General features: G+C 39.3%; 2 protein-coding genes across 2 annotated transcripts in view; one reads left to right on the top strand and one right to left on the bottom strand.

Moving 5' to 3' along the window:
• Positions 1–247: 247 nt before the first annotated feature.
• Positions 248–14,987, top strand: LOC135080031 (pleckstrin homology domain-containing family F member 2). Its single transcript, XM_063974702.1, has 8 exons — positions 248–341; positions 522–586; positions 1,033–1,234; positions 3,568–3,693; positions 4,222–4,328; positions 5,602–5,786; positions 11,141–11,231; positions 12,835–14,987. The coding sequence occupies exons 1-8, from the start codon at positions 326–328 to the stop codon at positions 12,904–12,906; spliced, it is 864 nt and encodes a 287-aa protein (XP_063830772.1). The 5' UTR covers positions 248–325; the 3' UTR covers positions 12,907–14,987.
• A 320-nt stretch (positions 14,988–15,307) lies between these two features.
• Positions 15,308–19,639, bottom strand: part of LOC135080027 (midasin-like) — a 44,288-nt gene continuing 39,956 nt past the window's right edge. The window contains exons 40-42 of the mRNA XM_063974698.1: positions 17,478–17,683; positions 16,874–17,227; positions 15,308–16,559 (exon numbers count right to left, since the gene is read on the bottom strand). Of these exons, the coding sequence (XP_063830768.1) occupies positions 16,374–16,559; positions 16,874–17,227; positions 17,478–17,683 (746 nt within the window). The 3' untranslated portion in view covers positions 15,308–16,373. The remainder of the gene's footprint in view (positions 16,560–16,873; positions 17,228–17,477; positions 17,684–19,639) is intronic.

Below are 19,639 nucleotides of genomic sequence, written 5' to 3'. Positions count from 1 at the left end.
ATACAGACAATATTCATTAATTCTGTTAATTCAATGAGCTCTGTACTTTAATAATATTTAAGTTTTTAAATTATTAAACTTTAGTATTGACAGCCATGAACTTTGATTATCTTTAATAGCAATCTTAAACACGGTTCCAATAACGAAAATTAAAATACTCTTGGGCACATAAAGAACCAACTAATGCATGATGGCTTATGGGTAAGATATTCAAAATTGAGTGGTAAAAGAGTTTTACAAGCTGGCAACATATTTAGTGAATGACACATTTTGCTAATCGTATCTCCTACAATCTCTGAAATAAATTGTTATATTTTTTTAAATAATGGTGGATCGCTTAGGTGGGATTTACTTTACTTATTTTAAAGTGATAGTCCATAGTTAACAAAATCTGAGAAGTGTAATACTGGACTTTTACAGCTATAACTGTGGCCACTGTCATTGTGTGTTCGTTCACTTTCTTTTGACGTCAAAGTACGATAAGTGCCGCAATTTTATTAAATTTATTTAAATTGTTGCAGTGAATAGTGAGGCAAATGCAAGACGAATTGCTATGGTGGAAAACTGCTTCGGCGGTTCAGGGCAGGTAAGAGATTTTCCAGTAATACTATAACTATGACTCCATTGAACAAATAATTGTGGCTTATCAACCGAAAAGCTTTCGAAGATAGCGTTATAGTGTTCTGCACGATGGGTGGAATCACTCTACTGATATGGTGAAGTTATCAGCATGTAGTTTTTATTGATATTGTGTTTATGTCAGCCACAAATACCGCTGCAAATGTTGACCATGAATATTTTTTTCTCTAGTAGGTACTCAAAGGTAATTCAGACACTGGTCAAACGTTCTTTTTATGATTATATTTACAGTTTGACACCCACTATAAACAGTGAGTTGTTGTTTTGAAGTTCATCAGTAAAGTCATATCAATAGCAAGAGAATGCTAAAATATCACTTTTTCCTGTTCATTGTTTGCTTGTGTGGCTGTCAAAATATGACATTATTTAAATTTGAAACTTTATTTCTCGCAGCCACTTGCAGAGCAAGGTCGCGTCCTTGTGGGCGAGGGTGTCCTGACAAAGATGTGTCGTAAAAAGCCAAAAGCTCGACAGTTCTTCCTTTTCAACGATATACTCGTTTACGGAAATATTGTCATAAACAAAAAGAAATACAATAAGCAACATGTCATACCGTTGGAAGAAGTTAAGCTGGAGTCACTAAAAGATGAAGGACGTAAGTTCATTTTATTTTATCTTATTTTACACTTTTAGGGAAAACAAAACAGTTTACTAAAGTTGTATAAACAAAACTATGCACTATCTAACACTCTAGCTAACTCCACATTATTTAACTTTGGCACCTGTAAACACATTTCAGATAAATCAAAATCATGTACTTACTAATGTTTGAACCTAGTGATAATCTCATGCACAGATTACATTATCAAACTAGTTTCTGTATTAATGAATTGATTAGATAATAGGTTTTTAGATTATTACTACCTGCTGACTACAAGTTAGTTTACACTTACTAGTTACTTAAAATAATTTTGTTTGGTAAATCAATCATTGCTTTAAACAATCATTCAGTAACCAATAACATTTCCCTGACTAAGATATTTAAGAACACAGTCTCATTTTTATTGATGACTAGCTTTTGCCTGCGGCTTCACCCGTGTGAAATTTCGTTTGTCACAGATTGTCATAAATTAAAGCCTATATGTTATTCTGGGTTATAAACAATAATACTGCAAAGTTTCATCAAAATCCGTTCAGTAGTTTTTGCGTGAAAGAGTAACAAACATCCAGACATCCAAACTTTCGCATTTATAATATTAATAGGAATATAAAAATAATATAATCAATGGGTTATGATAGAAATATTTGTACTATGTACTAGAGGGTTACATACAAAGAAGTTAGTAGTATTTACAAATATTTTCACCTTTTCATTAAATAATATAATCCTAGCATGACACATGAACTGTCTCATTACCATCAAGACGTGAATGAAAATGAGATGAGTCATCATCATTGAGTCACTGACTCCTAGCCATTATCACTTATCATTTGCGGTTCTGTTGCAATTAAAGGCTTTACTACCGCTTATTATGCAAATACAGTTGCAATTTGATACGAGATTGTCTTTTATATTACCTAAATTAATACAAATTTGGCAACTGCAAAACTTAAGCAGTTTAATGTAATATTTTTTAAAATAAGGCGTTTATTTTTTTATCTAGTATTACACTTACCATGTTAAAATGATATTATTATTAACAGCTTTATCAAGTTTTCTTTCTAAAAATATAACATGCAATGACATTGATTTGTTAATATCTGTTGCCTAACAATGTCATTAGCAACCTTTAATTAGGCTTCTCTAACAAGATTAGTTACTTAGCGGTCATGAATCAGCAAAACTATTATCGTTATGTAACGTTCTTTAGGATATTAAATAATGTACCGGATAAACCCAAGATAAGTTTTTATTTTGAAGTAAGTATAGTTCTGTACATAGTTTTGTTTACTGAATAATTTAGTATAATTATATTGTTTGTGTGAAGGTTTTAGTCATTGCCAAAATTGATACTACTTTTTTAAAACTTTGAAGAAATCTACAAAAATGACGAGTACAAGCAACTCAAAGTCAAAGTCAAAATTTCTTTATTTGTTTGGACTAATAAATAGTTCTTACAAATCGTCATTTTGCTCTTAAGGAGCCTCTACATGTCTCATAATCTTTTTACCCTACCAGCGCTTCGAGACCAACATTTGGCAAGTGCTGAGAAGAAGCGCCGCAACAAACTCAGTCACCACTGTCTGCCGGTTAATATAAATAAATAGAAATAGTAGTAGTAGGTACATTCGATTCAGGAGCAGTTCACTGAATTTACCATGCATTCTTGTATGGTGTATCTTATAAGAATGGGTATACAAGATTGCGTGATCCCTAATTTTTAAGTGACCCCTATAGTGACACATAACAGGCATTTTGTTTTCACAGGGGTCACTTAAAAATTAAGGATTGATGGTGAAAACATATTCCAATTGTAACAAAGATGTGTTTATTTTATTTCATTTTATTTGTTTAACAATGTTTCAACAGCATTTCATAAATGTGCAGGAAGATACAACTTGAACATAAGCCAAACAAAAAAAGCCAAAGAAAAAAGTGTTGCAAGTGTAGTTTGGATGCCACAAACCATTTGACGCTGACTGTTTAACTTGCCATTAGTTAACTAGCCTTAAAGAGCCAAGGGCAACTTCTGATTTGCTTATCCTTGACACTAAATATATACTTCTATACTAATATTATAAATGCGAAAGTAACTCTGTCTGTCAGTCTGTCTTGCTTTCACGCCTAAACCACTGAACCGATTTTGATGAAATTTGGCATAGAGACAGTTTGAGTCCCGGTAAAGAACACAGGATTTTTATCCCGGTTTTTGAAACAGGGACGCGCGCGATAAAGTTTTTCTGTGACAGACAAAATTCCACGCGGGCAAAGCCGCGGTCGGAATGCTAGTACCTATAGTATATTGCAATTTTATATTATTTTTCTAGAATACAGAAACGGCTGGCTGATCTGCACGGCGTCCAAGTCGTTCGCAGTGTACGCCGCGACGGCCACAGAGAAGGAGGAATGGATGGCGCACATAGAGAAATGTATAGAGGATCTTCTGAGGAAGAGTGAGTTCACTTATATGTTTAACTTATGACATCATCATCATCTGAGCCATAGGATGTCCACTGCTGAACATAGGCCTCCCCCAATGCTTTCCATGTTGCCCGGTTGGTAGCGGCCTGCGTCCAGCGCTTTCCTGGTACTTTTATGATGTTGTCGGTCCACCTTGTGGGTGGACGTCCCCATCAGCCGTCAGTTCTCCGTAACTCATGACTATGCCATGCCTAATATGCATTTAGTTTTTGTCATTGGTATGGGACCCATATCCAAGGATATAGTTAATAACCTTTTTTGTTTTGTTAATATTTTTCTTGTTAATATTGAATGTGAAAATTGTTGACATCATTATTCTTTTGAATTTGCATATATTCGTCTTTCCTTTCTAATCGCCTCCTATACATTTATGATAAGATACGTCAATGCATGCCAGTGCCTAAAACGTTTGATAAGTCTTACTTTCTCCTTAATATTATGATTAACGCGAAAGTTTTTATGGATACGTTGATAGATATTTAAGGCAATAATTTGTCCAGGTGGCAAACAACCGCCGTCGGAGCACGCAGCCGTATGGGTGCCTGACAACGAGGCGTCCATCTGCATGCACTGCAAGAAGACACAGTTCACCGTCCTCAACAGGAGGGTAAGTTAAAGGCTTCGGCAGACCAAACGCGGGGCAGTAGCAGCGCAGTTTGAATGCGGGCCCGCGCAAGTTGTAATACAAGAAACTCTTTGAAGTGTGTCACACCAAATTTGAACGCGGGCGCGCGCTCCAACCGCGCCGCACTGCAACTGCCGAACGATAAACGAGGCGGCGCGGGGGCGGGACAGAAGCGGCGCGAACGCGGGCCCGCGCTGTTGTATTACTATGGCGGCCATATTAGCATGACACACCGGACGCAGGGCGGCAGCAGCGCGTTGAAAGCGGTTTTCGAATATTGAAGTTTTTGAAAACCGCCCGCGTTGCAACTGCTTTGAAACTGCGCTGCCTTCAGTGTGCCTACTGCCGCGCTGCAACTGACCCGCGTTTGGTCTGTGGAAGCCTTAAACCTTCTTTTTAAATCTAGAAGTCTATTGCTAAACAAAGGCCTCCCCCAAGAATTTCCACAACGATCTCGCCTTGACCTCTTCCAGGCGCTTCCCGTTTCCAGGTCATCAGTCTGGTATTATGTCTTTCGGTGCATGGTGCTACTCTAAAATGTTTCAGCCCCAACATTATACGTGCTATGTGCCTAACCCTTAATGAGTTTAATCTTGCCTAACCCTTAAAGAAGTTTAACCCGTCTTTTAGCACCCTTTGGGTAAAACATCACAGTATTTTGGATTCTATCACACTTTCAGGTATGCTTGATATTGAAACGAGTTTTGAGTCGTACTGTAATAAGTCAAAATGTTCCAATTCTACCAATCTTGAGATCATTCTTAATTTCATTCATATTTATTTATTTATTTACTAGCGGCCGCCCGCGACTTCGTACGCGTGGATTCCGTTTTTTTACCCCCTTCATCTATCTTACGCGGTTTAGATTTTTTCATACAAATGTTTTTTCCCGCTAACTCCCCTTCCCGTGGGAATTTTGCAATATCCTGTTGTAACTAAGCTTTAAGTTTACTAAGTACCTGCAACCTGCATGCCAAATTTCAAGCGTCTAACTTAAGAGGTTTAGATTTTGCATACAAAAAGGTTTTCCCGCTAATTCCCGTTACCGTGATCATTTCGGGAATTCCTTTCTTAGTGCACCTTTACGGTACCTAAGCTACGTCCCTTCCAAATTTCAAGTGCCTACGTTTAACCGTTTAGGCTGTGCGTTGATATGTCAGTCAGTCAGTCAGTTTCTCCTTTTATTTATGTATTTAGATATTAGGAATACCAGGGTTATTACAACATTTCACATTAAAAACGTTAACCTTTCCAGCACCACTGCCGCAAGTGCGGCTCAGTAGTGTGCGGGCCGTGCTCGTCGAAGCGCTTCGTGCTGCGCGGCCAGAGCGAGAAGCCGCTGCGCGTGTGCCTGCAGTGCTACGACGAACTCAACCGCGAGCGCGCGCGCCCGCCCAACGCGCCCGCGCCGCCCGCCGCCATGCCAGGTAGATATTATTTGTGCTACGACTCCGACAGCTGCTACGAATGTGACTGCCTCACCCACGTGTAGTACCACAATACAATACAATGTAGTTACGAACTACAAACATGATAGTCTAGCGTAGGTAGTCTGTGGGCTACGGCTCTTACAACTGCTACGACATCTATCAGCGCTACGGCTCTGAAGCGGCTACAACTCTATCAGCGCTACAGTCCTAAAGCTGCTACGTTATGTGCTTTACCTCCATGGCTAGACTAGCCGTAGTATCAGTGCTACGACATCTATCGGCGCTACGACTCGTACGACTACAGCCCGCGCCGCCAGGTACATACACTGCTGTAGCAATAGTGCTACGACACGGAGAGTAGAGAGAAGCCGCTGCGCGTGTGCCTGCAGTGCTACGACGAGCTCAACCGCGAGCGCGCGCGCCCGCCCAACGCGCCCGCTCCGCCTGCCGCGATGCCAGGTAGATATTATTTGTGCTACGACTCCGACAGCTGCTACGAATGTGACTGCCTCACCCACGTGTAGTACCACAATAGCTACGAACTACAAACATGATAGTCTAGCGTAGGTAGTCTGTGGGCTACGGCTCTTACAACTGCTACGACATCTATCAGCGCTACGGCTCTGAAGCGGCTACAACTCTATCAGCGCTACAGTCCTAAAGCTGCTACGTTATGTGCTTTACCTCCCTGGTTAGACTAGCCGTAGTATCAGTGCTACGACATCTATCGGCGCTACGACTCGTACGACTACAGCCCGCGCCGCCAGGTACATACATTGCTGTAGCAATAGTGCTACGACACGGAGAGTAGAGAGAAGCCGCTGCGCGTGTGCCTGCAGTGCTACGACGAGCTCAACCGCGAGCGCGCGCGCCCGCCCAACGCGCCCGCGCCGCCCGCCGCCATGCCAGGTTCGTTCGTTCGTTTCAGCCAAATGACGTCCACTGCTGGACAAAGGCCTCCTCCAAGGTTTTCCACAATGCACGGTCCTGCGCTGCCCGCATCCAGGCTCTTCCCGCGACCTTTACCAGATCGTCGGTCCACCTAGGAGGAGGCCTGCCCACGCTACGTCTTCCAGCCCGTGGTCGCCACTCGAGAACTTTTCTGCCCCAACGATGCCAGGTAGATAATAATATAAACTACTGCTACGAATCTCTACCACGTGTGTCTACGCTACGACTCTGTCAGCTGCTACGACATCTATCAGCGCTACGGCTCGGAAGCAGCTACGTTATTTGTGCTTTACCTTGCTGGCTAGACTAGCCGTAGTATCAGTGCTACGACACGGAGATTAGATAGAAGCCGCTGCGCGTGTGCCTGCAGTGCTACGACGAGCTCAACCGCGAACGCGCGCGCCCGCCCAACGCGCCCGCGCCGCCCGCCGCCATGCCAGGTACATGAACTAGGCGTAGTCTTCGTGCTACGACTCTTGACAGTGCTACAATAGGTGACTGCTGCTACGACACCCATCTATGTATATTACCTGCGCGGCCAGAACACTTTAATTGTAGTAATACAGCTACGAACATCAAACATAACACTTTAGCGTAGTATCTGCGCTACGACTCTGACAACTGCTACGACATTGGCGCTACGTATCGCTCGACTACAGCTCGCGCAGTCGCGCTGCCAAGTAGATAGACCGACGTAGTAATAGGGCTACGACATCGACAGCTGCTACATGTTCCGTGCCGCTGCGCTGTTAGGTAGATACACCATCGTAGTGATAGTGCTACGACTCAGTCTGCTGCTACGACACACTACCTCTGATGCCGCTGCGCGTGTGCCTGCAGTGCTACGACGAGCTCAACCGCGAGCGCGCGCGTCCACCCAACGCGCCCGCGCCGCCCGCCGCCATGCCAGGTAGATAATAATATAAACTGCTACGAATCTCTCTCTACCACGTGTGTCTACGCTACGGCTCTGTCAGCTGCTACGACAACTATCAGCGCTACGGCTCGGAAGCAGCTACGTTATGTGTGTGTGTGACTAGCCGTAGTATCAGTGCTACGACACGGAGATTAGATAGAAGCCGCTGCGCGTGTGCCTGCAGTGCTACGACGAGCTCAACCGCGAGCGCGCGCGCCCGCCCAACGCGCCCGCGCCGCCCGCCGCCATGCCAGGTACATGAACTAGGCGTAGTCTTCGTGCTACGACTCTTGACAGTGCTACAATAGCTGACTGCTGCTACGACACCCATCTATGTATATTACCTACGCGGCCAGAACACTTTAATTGTAGTAATACAGCTACGAACATCAAACATAACACTTTACCGTAGTATCTGCGCTACGACTCCTACAATTGCTACGACATGTATTGGCGCTACGTCTCGCTCGACTACAGCTCGCGCAGTCGCGCTGCCAAGTAGATAGACCTACGTAGTAATAGGGCTACGTACGTTAGGTAGATACACCATCGTAGTGATAGTGCTACGACTCGTTGCTGCTGCGACACACTACAGCGAGAAGTCGCTGCGCGTGTGCCTGCAGTGCTACGACGAGCTCAATCGCGAGCGCGCGCGCCCGCCCAACGCGCCCGCGCCGCCCGCCGCCATGCCAGGTAACTACACGCTACGAAAACTCCTAGCACTACAGCAAAGCGTAGTATCTGCGCTACGACTCTTACAACTGCTACGACATCTATAAGCGCTACGACTAAGCGACTACAAGCGCCCCGCCCGCTGCGCTGTTAGGTAGATACACCATCGTAGTGATAGTGATACGACTCGGTCTGCTGCTACGACACACTACAGAGGAAGCCGCTGCGCGTGTGCCTGCAGTGCTACGACGAGCTCAACCGCGAGCGCGCGCGCCCGCCGCGCTGCCATGTACGTATAGTCCGATTTTTAATTCGACGGAATTCTGACAGCTGTCATTTTTTGACAATTCAGATGTAATAAGCCTTTTTTGCTTTGAATTATTAATAAATAATATAAAATGAAATTTCATCAAGTACAACTTACAAGAATGAACTATTGTTTGTTTTGTCAATTCAATGTACACTAATTATTATGTACATTTTAGAGATTAAATAGAAAAAAACGTGTTTTAACACAGTAAAACAACATATTATCATAAACGAAAATATGTATTGATCATCAATAATCATTATCGTCGTCATAAGCAACTTGGATTATAAAATTGGCATCTTGTTAAATTGGTTATTTTATGAAGCTAAAAGGACAATGTTCGTTCTCCATACATTGTTCGCCGTTAGATCAACAGTGCCGAAAAAATACTTTCTAGGTTCTAAATGACACAAATCTTTATGTAAGAACAATTATTCCTGGCGGACCAATTCTATAAACTTATTGATAGCAATATTGTTATCATAACCTCTTACTTACTAGTATTGTATTATATTATTTTATGCACATCGATTTGGGAGATGTTCTGTATTGTAGTTGTCGCAGCCAAATTGTATTATAATATTGGACGGGTTTTGGAAATAGCTCGGCGTTCCACTTTTATGATTTACTTACTTACATTTTGCACGTAAATAAATAACATGAATCCTATGTTTACTTTCCACTCTTGACATTTAACACGTGACTTACCAAACTAACTATCTCCATGGTTACCGTCTTAGTCTATGCATGACTAGGGATTGAACAACTTTTAATTGAATATTATTAACAATTCTCGATAATTATTATCGATTGAAAAATATTCGGTATTTGAATCGAAAGATATATTCCATTTTATCAATATCAAAATATTCAATTTTAATAATAAAATAAATATTATTTACTACTACCTATGAAACGTTCTGAACATTGCCTGGAGCGCTCCCCCAATCCTGGGTTTTCCCTTTCCAAGCTGAGAGGACATCTTTTTGGTTCTATCGATATATTATAAAGGTACTTAATATTTGAAATGTATTACCAATTATTGTTATGTATAAGCATTTTGAGCGAATAAAACTTTCAATTCTATTAGAACTTTAGACATTTCTCTCACTTTAAGCGGCATTGGATTTTTCATCGGATTTTGAAACTGTTACAGATATATTAAAGATGATCCCATATTGTTGTCATTGTCTATATCAGTGTTATGATCACAATTCTTTTTATTTTATTCATAACCTTCGACCAGTTGGACACATTAGATAGCTTCTTGTAGTATCGTGCAATATATTTTTAACTTTTAATTAAAATCTAGTCATACTGTAGCAATATGGACGATTTATTTTATTTACAAGATCGGTATCTTATTGTCTATGATGACCGCAGTCAACATCACTATTACATGGATTCCTAACAATGAAGTACGGCATTGCCTTGTGCCGATTTTACATAGATTTTATCGACACAAATTATGGAACTTCATAGGATATGGAGCAGGCCACGCCCTAAAATGACCGGATGTCGTCATAGTATTATGGAATACATATAAAAGACTTTTATTATTTCATTTCTAATCCTCAAGTGTCCGTTACAATCTAATTAATATTTAAGTATTCAAAAAGTAAGAGATTAATTTTGATACTTTACTGCTGTGCCCAGGAATCTGAGGCGGTTTCTGACAATGTCCTTTTATTAACAAATGGATTTTCATAAAAAAGGTTTGTAACCCATGGATTATTGGCCAGGGAGTCCAGTAATAGAAAAATAATTTCCCAATTTTTTTTGTAACTTCAAAAATATGATAATAAAAATTCAAATAGCCATTTTGAAATGATCAGTACATTTTTAAGCCTTAGTTTTTCAAGTGAAACCTTAAATTCAAGAAAGGATGATTTTTTAATTTGTGAAAATGCTCTCCATTCATAATGGGAATGTTTCAACGTTGACAACACTTCTGAAATGTCAAAATTCTGTCGTATTAAAAATCAGAGTTTAGATCGTCGTAGTAATAGTTCTACGACACAAACAGCTGCTACGAAATAGCAGATAAACCAAACATAGTAGCTGCTATAACTCTTATCTGCTTCTACGATAGGTTCATTGCCTAGCCAGATGTGTGTTCAACACACTGTGTTGCACTACGACCCACGGATACGACTTTGTCAGTTTCTACGACATTTATCTGAGCTGTGACTGATAGCTGTTACGAAATCTATCTGCGCTACGACTTTGATCGCTGTTACGATAGGTGCTTTGCAACACGACAGGTGTCTTTCCTACTACGTGTAGTATTATCTGCGCCACGACTCTTGACATCTTTCAAATTCCAACAGCCCGCCAATGCACACTACTGACTGTTACGAGCACGAGAAACTGGCGCAGTAGCTTCGCTACGACTGTTAGCGGCTACGATAGGTGCCTTGCTAGCTAGATTTGCCGTATCTAGCGTAGTACTAACTACTACGCTATATCTATCAGCTGCTACATCTATCCGTATTGTTGCAGTGAAACCGATGAGCGACAACGCCGGCTCGGGCGGTGACTCGTCCGCCGACGACGACAGCGACGACGACGACGACAGGCCCAGCGCGGAGGAGAAACACGACGAGGTGAGTAGTAAAATAAAATATTTAAAAAGACGCCCCGCAGACTATGGCCGGTACCAAATCGGTGTAATGCGCTAACTTCAATACATGTCTAGACTTATTAAACCTTTACCTGGTAATGGCTGAATTGTTGCCAACATTTATTTTGAACTTTATTGATATTCAACATAAAGTTCAAAAATATTAAAAAATAGTTTTTTCTATACCAGTTAAAGAGTTAACAGCCTGACTCAACTTTCGGCCGGCTAAATGTTTGTAGTCTGCGTACCCTCTTTCTGGCGCAAAAAATGACGGGTGAAAAAAAACCTCTGGCGCACCAGCGTGACATGACCGCGATGATAAAGTTTCGATACAAAGTTTGAACCTTAAAAGGTTTTTGGATTTGTTGTTTTTCTATGAATTTGTGTGGAAATATCTTGCGCTCACGTCACGCCCTGTGTGTCAAATGAGGCTTAAGAAAAAAATGGTGTACAATTTAACATTACATGTGCGAATTCCATCGTGTTTAACTTATGTTAAATGTTGCCAGTAGAAAAAAATACAAATAATAAATGTTGGCAGTAGAAAAAAAGCAAAACCATTTTATGAGCACATACCTCAATATTTAAGTTTTTGCCAAACATACACTGGATCCAGAAGCGATTTATTTATGAATGTTACACCGAAAACTTTTTATTTCTAGGGTTTTACAAGTTATAACGGTGTCAAAAATGGATACGGAAATAAAGTCACGACTGTATAGTACAAACTTGAGAATGTGTAAGTTTAAGCTAGCAGCGTTTGATCATGCTTGAAACACCACCTGATATTTTGTTTGATTTTGTTGTGTTGTTTCATTCATCGCCATGTTTTATTAGCTGTGGTTTGAATTTGCGGCCATTTTGGATTCCAATTTCAAAATCCAGTTGTGACGTCCCACTGGTCTATATTGCTAGTTTTGTATGTTTCTCCTCCTCACTCACCTAAAATAAGGCCATATGGATCGTATGCGCAACGTTTTGATCACCATCGTTTACTTTAGTTTTAGTTGGTACTTTTAGAAATAACCATACACTAATCGTTTGATTTTTGGGTTTGTTTTTCAACTCATCTGCAACTCGCTTAGATTTATGAATTGATCTCTTGCTCACTCATTATACAGTAAAAGCGAGAGGAGAAATGCCGAATGACATTATTTTTCCAACAGGTGACCATAATCTCATCGTTATCTAACAGAATCGCATTCAATATGAAAACTTTGTAAAGCATTTTTACACATTTTGGTGCAAAACAGCATACATAAGATCCTACAGTGTTTAACGTAATGTGCTAGCATCTGACATTTACTGATGCATAAAGTCACAGTTTTGTATTGCTAAGGCCCGATTCGACCAAAATTTTATCCGAGAATAACTCGAAAATATGTCAAAACTGACGATTTATTCTGAGATTATTATTTACTCTTGTTTGGTCGAATCCACCCTAAGTAATAAAATATAACTACTACTGAAAGCGATTACGTTAGATGCCTAGTTACTATAGCTAGGAAATATCCAACTTTCCCGCCATTTGGGGGGCAATTTGGGGAATTGTTATTAGTTATTAAACTACCAATTTATTTCCACAGCCAAAGTTCTACGGTGACGGTGATAAGACTGAAGAGACCAACAACCATTCGTCCAAGGAGTCGGCCAAGTGAGGCGCGAACACCCGCTGTCCAATACAGGTCTAATATAGGGATTGTATAACTTTATACAACTTTTTCGATAATGTTTTAGGCGTTATACAGCGTGTATAAGTCCACGAAGTGCATAGAGATCACGAATAAAGAACTATACAGGGTTTCTTAATCAGTGCTTATAATTACCGAAACTTCAATGGTACAATATTATTAGGTACTTTTTTGTCCAATCTACGTCCTAAACTAAAAGTAGCATAAATTGTACCATGGTGTTCTGTTGTATACAACCAAAATTCTGAACACTTTAGTTCTGAGATTTACGAATATAAAGATATCTTTTGTGTCTTTTAACTTTGCAGGGAAACTAAAAAAATATCTCGAATTTATAAAGGCCTTGAAATAATATTGCTAGACTAAGAAACCCTGTATAGATGAATATAAGAAGTCATCTAAATATTTATGATCAGGTCAAATTATCTAACTTATTAATGATTTTATTTTAACTTGGCATAAGTGGTTCCTGTTTTTTGTGCACTTCCTCGATGGCACTCTGTTATTGTTTATATTATTTCTAACCAACACTCACCACGAATGCCTTCTAAAACTTTTTTTACTCTATTTAGAAACGTACTAGGTTTTTAAATCCACGATTTTAGTAAAATAAAACCTAATTTTGGGCAGACTTTGCGGTAATCGCGAGTATCCTTTGGGTATGGTTTGCAGACAGCTTTAAATACGCTCAAACGTAAACCGAGGGCTTTGATTTTTCTTTTCGTATTTTGTTTTGGGCCGTCCTCTGTGCTGAGCGATATCTTGCGATGGCCACACTTTGTTATAAAGCTAAGAACTCATAGAGTGGTTTTCATCCACAGCTGTTATTTAAAACACCGCCGGTTTTTTCCCTAAATAAGTATCAGATATGTGATGCGTGCAGTGGAAATAGCTTGTGTCGTAGTAATATTGCGTGCTATTATTTAATTGAGCACACAAATCTATATTATACTGAGACCTTGTGAGCTCTTAGCCTTATAATCACAGTCTACAGTTCTATTATCATTGCTTCCCATCGCTGAGGTTTCTGCTCAACACAGCGGTCGTCCTAAAAGGTATTTATTACTTGAACACCATCATGGTTCTAATCGATGTTTTAACAATATTATATAAGCTTAGTTTTAATGTTATGTCAATACATATTTAATATTTACATGAGTTAGCATATTTTTATTATAAACTTTATCGTAGTTTCTATTTTGCTATTTCAATTGTTGAATATTGCGGATTGATTTACATTAAGGATAAACTATCTTGGGAATGCAATATCATTGAGGTAAATGCAGAATATTTATTTGAAGTTTCTTAATCATATTATGATTATCATATCTGATAAAAACATCTATCAATCGTCCGTGTCAGTATAAAAATTTAAGAAAACATAGCAGCAAAAACAGTTTTAAGAATGAATCACCTGTTAAGAAACAACGCATTTAAGACAATATTGTTAGCCATCCATAGGAGTTCAAAAGAGTCGAAATTATTCAAACCAGTCTTTAATTTTGGAAATCGAAATATCTTTCTTTAAAAAAGTATCTTCAGTAAGTACATTCGCAGGGGGCAGGATAACCCTATTACAAAATGACGAATTACTCCAATGGGTTTTGATCCTAATTAATTTAGTGCTAGATTGAAATTTTGGTTTATTTGGTTGCGGGCAGTATACGAACGGGTTGTGATATTACATTTCCAAGTGGCTCTAATTATCATTTGTAACAAATTTTGTAAACAAACGCTGAGTAAGCATTGTATATGTATATTAGAAATTTAGTTATAAGTGGTGCATAACGGCGATTTGTTTCGTTTGAAACAAAATTTTAATTTATAAGTAATTTTATTATAGGTAGCTTGTTCGCGGATCATCTATATTGTTTACAGTCGGCTCTGTATGTCTCGTTTTATTTATAAAATGATAACTTAGGCCTAAAATATAACACGTTACGATATGTACTGTTTCTGTTAATTTCCAAAATATTGCTAAGCTAAATATGTTAAGATATTGTTTAATGTTCAGTTGACAAATATACAATAATATTTTTTAAAACGTATTTTTTGAAATTTAATTTCAATCCCCTAATCGACTGTTTGTAAACGAAGGATTAATATAGGGTATTAATAAAATTGAAACAAGGCATATATTGATTTCCATTTATTAAGTTCCATTTGGAAAACATGATACTTATCTAATAACATTTTCTCGTTTAGAAAGTCAATGATAATCTGCTTAACATATTAAAGTAATTCAGTAAATATACAGTAAAAATAAGTTTTTCCATTTAGAATGTACAAAATGAAACATACATAAATATACTTTTTTACCTAATAGAAATCTGAACAGGCCTTTAAAATTAAAATAATAGTAAGTAGTTACCATTTTTGGTAATAATCTTATTAACAATAGTAACCAACTTACACATAACAATGTCGATTTCTAGTTCACAATAATAATCTTCGACCCCACTGTCACTATAAACCATGAAATCCCTATCGTAGTCATAATGTGAAACAGTAGATTTTTTTATTACAAACCAATCATGAGTTAAGCCGGGTACTCATTAGCGAGCTGTAACCGTAACCGTTGCATGCACTGTAACCAAAAAACATAGTGTGTACGTGGTTTGTAGGTTGTTCGGAGGTTAGCGAACCACGTAGTACACACTGTTTTTTTGGTTACAGTGCATGCAACGCTTTACAGTAGTGATATTGAGACAATAAACATATATTTTTTTTAATGAATAGGAATTCATTGGTAGCTAAAATAAGCCATTATAATCAATCTGATACTGGACCCTTTTAATTCGAAATCTTGTAGCGAAAACGTTACGCACTAAGTACTAAATGCGTCCACCTTTGAGCGTAATCACTACGAGATTTATATTAATTGACTGTTACATTAGACGACTAGAATACCTTCCTTACATTCTCAAACAGCCTATATTATTGTTATCAAGGCTACACTCAGTCCCTTTCAACAGTTCGCACCATGTCACAGTCAAGACTCCTTACATAATCTTAGCCGACGTCATACGTTAACCCTTACTAAAACAGGCCAGCTATTTCACAAATGGCAGCATTCGTAGGTTAGTTGTATCAATATTTGACTAGGAATGCCGTCACACAATCCGTTTAAGGGTTGCATATTTAACTGATTCAATTGTAATACTATTATTCTAACTTGCTACAATATTATATCGACACAGACTCGTGGCAGGCCCCATAAGTATGTTTTGTAACAAAGAGGCACACTCGCCAATATTATGCTTCTGTGTGACGTCACCCATAACCAGTGTGAGTGCGAGGGAAAATGTGATATGCACTGTCTTTTTATTACACCGCTTGCCACGATTCTGAACCTAGTATGCACGTCACCAGTTATTTATTTGATTTATGACAAAATTTTCTCAAATATTTTGTATACTTAATCTACAATTAATTTAGCTGGCAACATTGGCCGCCAACTCGAACCACTGTCGCAGCGCGTCTCCCAAAACCGTGGGTAACGCGGACATGTCTCGGAGTATAATGTAGAAGGGGAAGGGGAACGTATCGAGGTACTGTATGAAACTTAGCTCGTTCGTCACTGGGTCCCAGATAGGCCGTTTGATGTCCATTATGGAGTCCTGAAATATAAAACATGGTTTTTGTAGTTCTGGAAAAGTAAAAAATAAAGCTAGCAAGACATAGCGTGGCCAAAAAAGACTTCACAATACTACCAAAAATACTATATTGGTTTTCTAAAAATATGCAAAGATTGAAAATGAACGTAATCGAATTATTAGAGCAAATACACATTAACTTATTAGAAATACACTGTTTATATTGATGATAAAACAAAATAAATAAAAAGATAAACAATTTTCTGATATTAATCTTGAAATTGGAAAATATTTTTTTAATTTGTTATTTTACAATTAAAATGAACGAACAAACTCACCTTATTATCCGGATTGTCAATTATAACATAGACAAGGAATATGCCCATTTGTCTTGCTCTCCTGACCGCCTGTATCACCTTCGTCTCCCCTTCCGAGAATATGCCCCGTCCATCGCTGACAATCACCAACAACTTAGCGTTCATTGCGTCGCTTCGTATCGTTTGTTCTTCAAATAGCACAGTACAGAAGTCTAACAACTGAGCCACTTTAGTCTTGGTTTGCTCGAAGCGAAGTTGTTCTAGGATCCTGGAGCCGGAATGTTCGGAAAACTGCTCCGTGAATGGGTGGAGAAGGTTTGGTTTCTCGCCGAAACTTAGGACGGCGAGGTCGCCGGATTCCAGGAGATTCAGAGCCTGAAATGTGCGTCATGATTTACTGGTCAATAGCGTAGTTTAGGTGGTTTTATCTTATCGCTAGAAAACTAACTCTTCTATACCACTCGGGGAGAGGAAAGTAACTATGGATGAATCTCGAATGTTCCAAATTTCCAATAAATCACAAAAAGAGTACTTCAATCATAACTATTGCGGAGTCTTGGCAATAGCTTGTTTAAGAAACTTCAAACTCCAATCTGACTTTAAACAAAATTAATTTCAAACTTACTTGCGACACCAGCGCCAGACTTTCAAACGCCAGCTCTTTGCTCCTGTTGTCGCTCATTGAACTGGAGTCGTCGACAGCTATGGCGATCTTGTATTCCCGCTTGGCCGGCTTCGTCCGGCGGAGCCAGATGCGATCCTTGCGGAAGTGCGAGGCGATGTAAGGGATAACACGGCGCATGTTTATAGCGCGCCCGGTGCGGAAGTCGCCTGAAAATAGTTTTACGTCAGCAATGATGCTTAGAAAGAGGAGAACGTGGAGGTCAAATTAGTAAGTGCTTCTAAGTGTCCTGTGCAAAGTGTGCAGTCAAAATAACAAAAGGGAAGCACCTAAATGACTGGTCATTGTCGAAATCCTTGAAGGAAAGTCTTTTTCCAGCATTGGACGTCCTTGGACTAAATCGTTGCTTCCAGCACCAGCCGCAGCCTCTCATGATGAAAACTAGTTATTTAAGTATTAATTAGGAGCTAAACTGATACTAATTATAGGGAATTTATGAATAAAAGACGGAGCGTTACGAGCAATGGCGGCGTGTATTTCGGAGAGAGAAAAAGGTGGCGACACCTAGTGTCAACTTAAGAAACAAATTTAGGGCTGCGTTCATATTTCAACATCCCCCTTTGAACGTAGACCCATGCCAATCAGGAACTGGTGATGCTTTGGTTTCGCCAGGGCTTTGGTCAGGCAGTCGGCGAGCATCGAGCCGGTAGGGATGTACTCGATGTGGATGTCACCAGTCTTGACCTTGTCACGAATGTAGTGGTGACGAACGTCAATGTGCTTGCTTCTAGCGTGATAAGCAGAGTTACCTGTAAGTTTAATAGCACTTTGATTATCACAAAACAAAGTTATAATAGTGGCCTTGGGTGAGGGCCACAATTCACAATGTAACTGTCTCAGCCATAGAGCTTCTTGAGTAGCTGCTGAGATTGCCATATATTCGGCTTCAGTTGTCGATAGTGCGATGGTTTGTTGCCTTTTAGAGTTCCATGATATGGCACCACCTTGGAACATAAAAACATATCCCGTACAGGACTTTCTTTCTTCAGTACACGATGCCCAATCAGAGTCGCAGAATCCTGTAATTTCATGATCTACATTGCTCTTGTATAATATCTGAAGATTTTTAGTCCCCTGTAGATATCTAAAAATCCTTTTGACAGCAGTCCAATGTTCTAAAGTTGGAGTTTTATTATAACGACTGAGTGTATTCACTGCATAGCAGATATCTGGACGTGTGCCTTGTGAGATATACAGTAAGCAACCTATTGCTTCTTGATAAGGAATTTCACTCAATACATTGTTCTTGTCCGAGGATTGAGAAAACTTAATATCTGTTTCCATTGGTGTTCCCACTGACTTGCAATTTTCCATACCAAATCGTTCCAATGTACTCTCTATGTATTTTGTTTGATCTATATAAACTCCATTGTTGTCATATGTAATCCGTATTCCAATGTAATGATTAGCTTTTCCCAACTCCTTCATTTTAAACTCTTGTATTATTTTCCTCTTGATATTGTTTGCAAACTCTACATTGTTATAGAACATGAGCAGGTCATCGACATAGAGAGTTAAGTACAATGTGTTTCCTTCACTATGCATGTAATACACACATGGATCCAGTTGTGATTTCTGAAAACCAACTTGATACAGAAAGCTATCTAATTTTAGATTCCATGTTCTGCTTGCTTGTTTCAGGCCATATATACTTTTATTCAGTTTGCAGACATGGTTTTCTCCATTTTCATAGTATGGTGGTTGTGTCATGTACAACTCTACATCTATATCACCTTGCAGGAAGGCTGTGATAGCGTCCAGTTGCTCAATCTGCAGTTGAAGTTTAGCTGCCATTCCAAGTAGGTATCTGATAGAAGTAAGACGTACTACAGGTGCATAAACGTCAGTGTAATCAATGCCATAAACTTGTTCATATCCTTTTATGACTAATCTTGCTTTATGTTTAGCAATGTTTCCGTTGGCATCTAGTTTGGTTTTAAAAACCCATTTACATGGAATTGGCTTCTTACCAGGAGGGAGCTCAGAGAGGGTCCAAGTTTCATTCTCCATTAGTGAGTTATATTCACAGTCCATTGCGTTTTTCCACTCTTGTGCATTTTCACCATGCAAGGCTTCCTTTACAGTCTGAGGATCACGTAGCAAGT

The sequence above is a fragment of the Ostrinia nubilalis genome, chromosome 17 (assembly GCF_963855985.1).
Source record: "Ostrinia nubilalis chromosome 17, ilOstNubi1.1, whole genome shotgun sequence".
Lineage (NCBI taxonomy): Eukaryota > Metazoa > Arthropoda > Insecta > Lepidoptera > Crambidae > Ostrinia > Ostrinia nubilalis.
The sequence above is the reverse complement of the archived record's forward strand: the minus strand, read 5'-3'. Positions and strand labels throughout refer to the sequence as shown.

Coding starts and splice junctions, on each gene's coding strand:
- LOC135080031 (XM_063974702.1), top strand. Junction 1,235..3,567: donor GTCACTAAAAGATGAAGGAC/GTAAGTTCATTT, acceptor TTATTTTTCTAG/AATACAGAAACGGCTGGCTG. Junction 11,232..12,834: donor CGGAGGAGAAACACGACGAG/GTGAGTAGTAAA, acceptor TTATTTCCACAG/CCAAAGTTCTACGGTGACGG.